Genomic DNA, 8,826 nt, shown 5'->3' on the forward strand with positions numbered 1-8,826 from the left:
GGCTGGAGTGCGGGGGGCGCCTTGTGCTTGTGCCCGGGCGGGGTGCGCTGCTCACGCGTGTGCCCTGCCCGTGCCCGCCGGGCCGGGCCGGCGCCCTCGCTCCGCGTCAGGCCGGCGGGACTGGTTCTTGGGGCGGGGAGGAACGCGGCGCCCAACGTGCGCCCCTCCCGCCCCCAGCTGCCAGCGAGCTGGGGCCCTTTCGCAGCTCTGGGCCCCGCCCTGCTCGGGCGGGCCCCGAGTCACCCCAAGCCTTTGGGCATCGGGGGCGGCGAGTCGTGGTCCCTGTGGGCACAAGCCGAGGCTGAGAGTCAGGAACGCGTCTGCTCCTCTGCAGCTTGGACTCCTCCCATACGCTCCCCTGTCTGGCCTTCCATGCTGCCCCCCGTGCCACTGTGTCAGCCCCCCCCCCCCCCCGTCGCCTCCCTGGAGACAGGGGTCACCCTGGAGGTGCCTGTCCCTCCGAACCCCCCCCCCCCCGCCCCAAGTCCCACGCTTGGAAGGACGAGGGCTCACAGCCTGTCCTGGCCATGGACACCCCGCTTTGGGCAGGTCATCCGTCCGGCGGGGCTGCCGGCTCCAGGGCTGAGGGGCTCAGGAGCGCCTTGGCCAGGGGCGGAGGATGCCAGCGCTCAGGGCGCCCTCTCCCTGCAGGCTCAGCTGCGCCATGTCCCTGATGGTGGCGGTCGGCGAGGGCCAGCCGGGGAGGATGACGGCAGATGACATCATCGCTGGCACGCGGCAGGTGGTGAAGGGGCTTGAGGCGCTGCGGAGCGAAAACACGGGCATCTCGCAGCAGCTGCAGGAGGCCCTGATCCAGGGCCATGGGCAGGAGGAGCCCCCGGGCAGCCGGGCCCTGCAGCTCCTGGAGGAGAAGTATGACCTCGTCCGCAAGTCCCTGGAGGGGATTGAGCTGGGGCTTGGCGAGGCAAAGGTACCGGCTGTGCTGGGCCAGTGCCCCTGTGCGGCAGAGGGGCTGCGAACAAGGGAAGGGCATCTGGCAACAGGAGCACGGCTGTGGGGGGAGCTCTCAGCTACTCCAGGCCCAGCCTCTCCCAGTAGGGGGCGCTGTGGGGGTGGAGCAGAGCGGTGGCTGTATGGGGAGCTCCCATTTATCCCAGTCCCGGCTTCTCCCAGTAGGGGGCGCTGTGGGGGGGGGAGTGGTGGCTGTAGGGAACTCCTGGCTATCCCAGTCCCGGCTTCTCCCAGTAGGGGGCACTGTGGGGGTGGAGCAGAGCGGTGGCTGTATGGGGAGCTCCCATTTATCCCAGTCCCGGCTTCTCCCAGTAGGGGGCGCTGTGGGGGGGGGGGAGTGGTGGCTGTGGGGAACTCCTGGCTATCCCAGTCCCGGCTTCTCCCAGTAGGGGGCGCTGTGGGGGGGGGGGGAGTGGTGGCTGTGGGCAACTCCTGGCTATCCCAGTCCCGGCTTCTCCCAGTAGGGGGCGCTGTGGGGGGGGGAGTGGTGGCTGTGGGGAACTCCTGGCTATCCCAGTCCTGGCTTCTCCCAGTAGGGGGCGCTGTGGGGGGGGGGGGAGTGGTGGCTGTGGGGAACTCCTGGCTATCCCAGTCCCGGCTTCTCCCAGTAGGGGGCGCTGTGGGGGGGGGGAGTGGTGGCTGTGGGGAACTCCTGGCTGTCCCAGTCCCGGCTTCTCCCAGTAGGGGGCGCTGTGGGGGGGGGGGAGTGGTGGCTGTGGGGAACTCCTGGCTGTCCCAGTCCTGGCTTCTCCCAGTAGGGGGCGCTGTGGAGGGCAGGGTAGAGGCGCTGGCTATGAGGGGAGCTCCCAGCCATCCCATTCTCTCCCAGCAGCGGGCGCTCTGGGCTGTGGGGCAGGAGGTGGGCTGTGGGGAGCTCCCGGCCATCCCAGCCTCTCCTGGGGCGTGGCCAGCGCGGCAGGCGAGGGGGTTTCCCTGCTGAGCCGTGCCCTGCCCTGCCCAGATGATGATCGCACTGTCGTCCCACCTCGGGGCGCTGGAGGCCGAGAAGCAGAAGCTGCGGGTGCAGGTGAAGAGGCTCTGCCAGGAGAACCTGTGGCTGCGGGAGGAGCTAGCGGGGACCCAACTGCGGCTGCAGCAGAGCGAGGAGATGGTGGCGCAGCTGGAGGAGGAGAAGAAACATCTGGAGTTCATGAACCAGCTGAAGCAGTATGACACCAAGGAGGAGCAGGTGCGGCCTGGACCTCCTCGTTGTAGGGGAGGGGAGGGAGAGGAGCAGGTGGGGCCCGGACCCCCCTAGCTGGTGGGGGGAGAATGGAGAGGAGCAAGTGAGGCCTGGGCCCCCCTGGTTGGAAAGGGGGAAGGGAGGGAGAGGAGCAGGTGGGGCCCAGACCCTCCTAGCTGGTGGGGGGAGAATGGAGAGGAGCAAGTGAGGCCTGGGCCCCCCTGGTTGGCAAGGGGGAGGGGAGGGAGAGGAGCAGGTGAGGCCCAGACCCCCTCCCCAGCTGCACAGGCCCGGCTCCCCTCCTCAGCCTCCACTTTGCTGGCTGAAGCCTCGGGCAGGGAGGAGCCTGGGGGGGTGATCGGGGGATGCGGTGGGGGAGCCCAGGTGCTGGGCTGTGGGGTGGGGATGCTTGGCCCCAGCTGCCTTCCCCCTGTACCCTCAGCTGGAAAAGGACAAGGCCCGTCCGCGGAAGGATAGCCTGGCCTCCCTGTTTGCCAGCGACGAGGATGAGCAGCGACAGGGTACGTGCCAGGGGGCTCCTGCCTGGGGAGCGGGCTGTGGGCTGTAGGTTTGGGGCTGGCTCGCTGCCCCTCAGCTCTCTGAATGCACCCCAGGCTCCCTGCTGTCCGCCCAGGTGCTGAGCCAGTGGGTCCAACGGGCTCAGCCCCACGGTTCTGCCATGGAGGGGGTGGGGCGGAAAGGCAGGGACCCGGCCGTCTGCCCCCAGCAGCAAGGTTTAATGGTAACTGCGGGAACAAAGCACCGAGAGAAGGTTTGAACCCGCCTGCCGTGTGCTGCCTCTCTGCCCACCCGCCTGTGCTCCCGCCCCGCCTGTCCTCCTGCCCCGCACTGCCCACCCGCCTGTGCTCCCGCCCCGCCTGTCCTCCTGCCCCGCACTGCCCACCCGCCTGTGCTCCCGCCCCGCCTGTCCTCCTGCCCCGCACTGCCCACCCGCCTGTGCTCCCGCCCCGCCTGTCCTCCTGCCCCGCACTGCCCACCCGCCTGTGCTCCCGCCCCGCCTGTCCTCCTGCCCTGCACTGCCCACCCTCCTGTGCACCCGCCCTGTCCTCCTCCTGCCCTGCCCACCTGTCTGCCCACCCTCCTGTGCACCCGCCCTGCCCCTCCTCCTGCCCTGCACTGCCTCTCTACCCACCCTCCTGTGCACCTGCCCCACCTGTCTGCCCACCCTCCTGTGCACCCGTCCCGCCTGTTCTCCCGCCCCACCTGCCTGTCCTCCTGCCCTGCGCTGCCCGCCTGTCTGACTACCCTTCTGTGCACCTGCCCCGCCTGTCCTGCTGCCCCGCACTGCCAACCCGCCTGTCTGCCCACCCTCCTGTGCATCCACCCCGCCTGTCCTCCTGCCCCACATTGCCCACTTGCTTAGCCTAGCCACCCACCTATCTGCCCTCCTGTGCACCCGCCCTACCTGTCCTGCTGCCCACCTCCCTGGCCTAGCCATGCACCTGCCCGGCCTCCTATGCACCCACTCTGCCTGTCCTTCCCCATTCTGCCTGTCTGCCTGCCCTCCTGTGCACCCGCCCCCCCTGCACTCCTGTCCTCCTGCCCCACCTTGCCCGGCCTCCTGTGTGCCCTCCTGCCCCATCCTAACCTGGGCAAGCCCAGCTTCTCTACACACCCCACGGGCGCCTGCACCAGCAGCCCCGGAGAGTCCCCTCTACCCAGCCATTCCCACCAGGCCATCCCCAGCTGCCCACTGGCTCTTAGCAGCCCCCTACGGTTTGCAGTGGGGTGACTCCTTCCAGGCCACCTTCCGGCTGGTTTTCTTACAGCCCCACCCCAAGCCGGCCCATCTGTGTGGTGATGCCCTGCAGCTGTCCCTGCTGCCCTTCACAGAGCAGCCCCACATCTGCCTCAAACCCTGGGGGCTCCCCGCCAGCCAGACCCCTGGGCAGGGGCGGAAGGGCTCCTCTGCATGTTCCCCATGACACCCCTCGCCTGCCCACACCCCTAGAGACAGCTGCCTCCTGGCACCAAGGGGGTTAACATTTTCACTGCCACCCCCCAATGGGCTTTTACAAAGCCCCCGGAGCCCAGCCCAGCCTGCGACTGGAGCATCCACCCGGCTCCAGTTGCTGAGTCCAGGACCCTGGGGCAGTGAGCCAGGCATGAGAGGCGGGCCAGTGTCGGGGTGGGGTAGGTGAAGGGGACCGGTGGGTGAGAGGGTGGTGGAGGGAGAAAGGGGCCCCCGGGGCAAGAGGAGTGTGGGGATAGGTGTACGGGAGGGGAAGGGGACCCAGGGAGGAGACAAGAATTGGGGAGGGCAGGGGAAGGGAGCCCGGGGGTGGAAGAAGTGGAGTTGGTGGGGGTAGGGGAGAAGAGGGTTGGTGGTGGGATGTAGGAAGGGAAGGGGACCCAGGTGGGAGAGGAGAGTTGGTGAGGGTGGGAGAAGTGGGGTTGGTGGGGGAGTGTAGAAGGGGAAGGGGGCTCAGGGTGGTGGGAGAGGTGGGGGGGGTGTAGGAGGGGAAGGGGACCCAGGGAGGAGAGGTGGGTCGGTGCGGGGAAGGAGGTGGCCCGGGTGGTGAGGTTGATCAGTGAGGGTGGGGAGAAGAGAGCCCTGGAGCGTGGAGGCCTCTGCTGACTCAGCCCCATCAGTTGGGGAGCTGGGTGAGGGCGACCCCCACAGCAGCCCACTTCGTGGGCCAATGCCTGGTTCTTGCTTCTGCTCAGGGCCGGGCTCAGTGCCCCCGGGGCTAGGCTCATTGCAGAGCTGAGGGGATGGAGTCAGGATGGGGGGGGCACCCTGCCGAGGGGGTTGAGGGTCTTCGCCCAGGTTCCCCCAGCTGCGCTAGGCCCCGGGGGTGGCCCCCGCAGGCCGTAGCGCTGGCCCTGGGTCAGCCCTGGTGGGTCGTCCCTGAATTGGGCGGTCGAGTCCGGGGGCTCGCGGGCGCCACCCGTCACTGGGGCTCTCTGCAGGGAGGCAGCCGACCAGCACGGCCATGGAAGCGGCACAGCAGGGCGGCTACGAGATCCCGGCCCGCCTGCGAACGCTGCACAATCTGGTGATCCAGTACGCCTCGCAGGGGCGCTACGAGGTCGCTGTGCCACTCTGCAAGCAGGCGCTGGAGGACCTGGAGAAGAGCTCTGGGCACGGCCACCCTGACGTGGCCACCATGCTCAACATCCTGGCGCTGGTGTACAGGTGAGGGCTGCGGCCGGCGGGGCAGCGCCTGCCCATGGGTCTCCTCCCCCACGGGCTCCTGGCTGGTGCATGGTGTAGCCCCCTGGGGCTCCGAGACCCCCAGCCAGGCATGTGGCAGAGCTGCCTCCAGCCCTGAAGGATGCTGGCAGCACCAGGGGCAGAGAGAGGCTGGCCGAGGCCTGGGGCTTTGCCCCGCGTGGCTAGTGGGGTGTGGCCCGGGCTGGGAGGGGTTCCAGGCTCCCTGCCCTGGGCCTGGCGGGTCTCTGGGCAGGGGCCGGGGGTCCAGGTGAGGTGAGGGTGGGCCAAGCTCCCGGGTGACACCGCTGCTGTCTGCCCTGCTGCAGGGACCAGAACAAGTACAAGGAGGCCACGGACCTGCTGAATGATGCGCTGGACATCCGGGAGCAGGCCCTGGGTGTGGAGCACCCGGCGGTGAGTGCCAGAGGGGTGGGGTGGGGGGGGCTCCCTGGATCAGATATCCTGGGACAGTGGGTCCCCCAAAGGCTGCTGGAAAGGGGGAGGGGCCTCTCCCATCCCAGTGGCTCTTGGTCCCTTGGGTCCAGCAGGGTTTCCAAGCACAGGCCCTGAATCCTTCTCTGGAGACAAGTCCATCACCAGCCACTGCCCATAGCGTGCAGCGGGAGAGCCCCCCCATCAGCCTGCCCCGCTCCCCACTGCTGGGGGGTGGGGTGGGGGCTAGAATAGCCAGGAGCTCCCCCTCACAGCCAGTGTCTGCCCCCCCCCACAGTGCCCCCTGCTGGGAGAGGCCAGGCTGGAGCAGCTGGGAGCTCCCAACATAGCACCCCCTGCTGGGAGTGGGGGGGCTGGAGTGTCTGGGGGGGGGGTGCTCCCTGTGGGAAGGAGACGCGTGTCCTTGCCAGTGCATCTGCGCCCTAATGCTGCCCCCTCCCCCCACAGGTGGCCGCCACCCTGAACAATCTGGCCGTGCTGTATGGCAAGCGGGGCAAGTACAAGGAAGCGGAGCCGCTGTGCAAGCGGGCGCTGGAGATCCGCGAGAAGGTAAGGCCGCGGGGGCGAGCGCTGCGACACGCGGCCCCTTGGCCTGGCCCCGGCCCCGGCCCTGACGCTCTCCCTCCCGTCCCGGGCAGGTCCTGGGCACCACGCACCCCGACGTGGCCAAGCAGCTCAACAATCTGGCCCTGCTGTGCCAGAACCAGGGCAAGTTCGAGGAGGTGGAGCACTACTACGAGCGGGCACTGCGCATCTACCAGAGCCAGCTGGGCCCCCATGACCCCAACGTGGCCAAGACCAAGAACAACCTGGTGAGGGGGGAGGGCCCACGATTGCTCCTGGGGGAGGGTCTGGGGTGCAGCGCTGGGGGGCTCCCTGGTGGCTGGCTGCAGGGCTGGGGGATTTGCCTTTCTGCAATTGCAGCATATGTGGGGTGGCACTGCACAGGAAGGGCTAAGCTCCCCCTGGTCCCTGGCCTGGCCTTTGGGGGGGAAGGGTGGGGACAGGAATCCAGCCCAGGAACCAGGGGCCGCTGGCAGCAGCGCTGGGTGAATGAGGGCTGCCCCTGGTAACACTCCCCTTCCCACCAGGCCTCCTCCTACCTGAAGCAGGGCAAGTACCAGCAGGCCGAGGAGCTGTACAAGGAGATCCTCACCTCACATGACAAGGAGCTGGCCGCTGCCCGCCATGGTGAGGCCGCTTGGCTCCTCCGTGGGTGGGAGGCTGCCCAGGGAGCTGTGTGCGGGCAGGGGGGTCGGGGGGGCTCTTTCTCTGGGGCCGGTTTATTGCCAGGAGAGGGGGGCTTTGGGGGCAGGGTCTCAGTGCCGTTTCTCTTCATCACCTCTCTTGTCCAGGTGACCCCGCAGCAGGCCAGAGCAGTGCAGACCCTCTGAGCCAGGTAAGCACCAAGATCCGTGCAGGGTGGGGAGGGAGAGATCAGAGAGGGCTGCAGTGGGAGAGCCGAGCATGCAGAGGCCAGACCCAGGGAGTCAGTACAGCAGGGCTTGCATGGGGATGAGCTGGCCTGGGATCCAGGGGGGCTGCAGCCCCTCCCTGCTGGGAGCTCTGCACACCCCACCACCTCTGTCTCCCCCAGGATGCCATGGGCCATGTGCACCGGAGCAGCTCCTTCTCCAAGCTGCGGGAGTCCATCCGGCGTGGCAGCGAGAAGCTTGTCTCCCGGCTGAAAGGCGAGAGCTTCCAGCCCATCGACCCCAACCCTGGGTAAGGGGCTCCTCCCCCCAGCTCCAGCAAGGGGCCCAGCGCTCTTCCACCAGGCCCCCACATCCTTGCCGGAGTCGCTGGTTCCCAGGGACAGTATTCCTGGTTCCCAGGGGCACAGCTGCACCTGGCAGTTGAAGTGCTCCTTGGCCCAAGGCAGCTGCCCCTGCTAGCCCACTGCTCTGTAGAGCTGCCCTGGCCTGTCACTAGTTACTGCACTCATTTGTGTGCTACCTGGGGGGGCCTGGAGCAGAGCCCCCAGCTATGTCTAATCCATTCCAGGGGGTGACCCTGGCTTGGCAGAGTGCAAATGCTTTCCTGGGAGCGTGGGAGAGACCTGTCCAACCCCAGGTCTGTTCTGCCTGGGATTACCCTCAGCAGCCAGGGCTCATTTCCCAGCAGCTTGCTCGGCTGTTTTGCTGGCACCTTGTTGCCAGGTGTTAATTCCGTGCCCCACTGCGAAGGCTCTAGCCCTTGCGCTGTGTTGACCAGCCCCTGGGCAAGAGCCGTGGCACTGAGGGTGTGATACCTGCATGCAGCAACTCTGGGTGTTCACCTCATGCTCTCTCCTGCAGGATGAAACGCGCCAGCTCCCTGAATGTCCTGCATGTGGGCGAGAGGCCACCGGTGCCAGCAGCTTCCCCAGCGGTGAGAACTGGTCCCAGGGCCCCAGCAGCTGCGACCCTGGCAGTGGGGTTCCTGGCCCAGGACCCCTTAACTCTCTGCTCCCCTTTATTCCTTCTCCGCAGGTGCCCAGCAGGAACCTGAGCGCCAGCAGCCAGAACCTCTCCCCCAGCAGCTCTCTCTCCAGTGCGGGCTGAGGTACTGGCACGACCAGGCCAGCTGGAGTCTCAGCTCTGCTTGCTCCTGGCCCCCCCGCAGCCTGCCCGTTAACCCTCCAGGGAGCAGGGTGCACAGAGCAATGGGCACTGCTGGCTGCAGCCCAGCCAGCCCCCTCGTTGGACCTCAGTGGATGCAGTGAATGTGCCCCCCTCAACTAGGAGACACCAAGCCAATGCCTGCCCCTTGCTGGGCCGCTCTTTCTCAGGAAGCCATGGGGCTTGGCCTGGCCCTGCTCCAGCTGCCTTAACTGCCCCCAGATTGCAGGGGCCAGGGCTTGCTATTTATTCTATTTATAGGACATGGTAGGTGAGAGCAGAACAAGCACAACCTGAATAAAGGTGTTTGCTGACTGCTGGCTCTGGGTCTGTGTCAGGGCTCAACCCTGGGAGGAGGAAAAGCTCCCCTGGCCCCTCTGAGAAGCAGCAGGCTGGCACTGTTAACCCCCTCCCCCAGGCCAGAGGAATACCAGCCCCAC

General features: G+C 67.7%; 1 protein-coding gene across 1 annotated transcript; it reads left to right on the forward strand.

Moving 5' to 3' along the window:
- The first annotated feature begins 664 nt into the window (after positions 1–664).
- KLC3 (kinesin light chain 3) lies at positions 665–8,659 on the forward strand. The gene is made up of 12 exons (XM_077840368.1): positions 665–931; positions 1,934–2,161; positions 2,598–2,676; positions 5,090–5,315; positions 5,660–5,747; positions 6,234–6,335; positions 6,425–6,598; positions 6,878–6,977; positions 7,142–7,185; positions 7,384–7,511; positions 8,084–8,156; positions 8,258–8,659. The coding sequence occupies exons 1-12, from the start codon at positions 665–667 to the stop codon at positions 8,327–8,329; spliced, it is 1,581 nt and encodes a 526-aa protein (XP_077696494.1). The 3' UTR covers positions 8,330–8,659.
- Positions 8,660–8,826: the final 167 nt, after the last annotated feature.

This window comes from Eretmochelys imbricata, chromosome 23 (assembly GCF_965152235.1).
Source record: "Eretmochelys imbricata isolate rEreImb1 chromosome 23, rEreImb1.hap1, whole genome shotgun sequence".
NCBI classification, from domain to species: Eukaryota; Metazoa; Chordata; order Testudines; family Cheloniidae; genus Eretmochelys; species Eretmochelys imbricata.

Excerpts from the sequence above, each read along its gene's own strand:
- KLC3 (XM_077840368.1), top strand. The coding sequence starts at position 665 with ATGTCCCTGATGGTGGCGGTCGGCGAGGGCCAGCCGGGGAGGATGACG. Across the intron at positions 5,316-5,659 it reads ATCCTGGCGCTGGTGTACAG|GGACCAGAACAAGTACAAGG; the intron begins GTGAGGGCTGCG and ends GCCCTGCTGCAG. Across the intron at positions 8,157-8,257 it reads TGCCAGCAGCTTCCCCAGCG|GTGCCCAGCAGGAACCTGAG; the intron begins GTGAGAACTGGT and ends CCTTCTCCGCAG.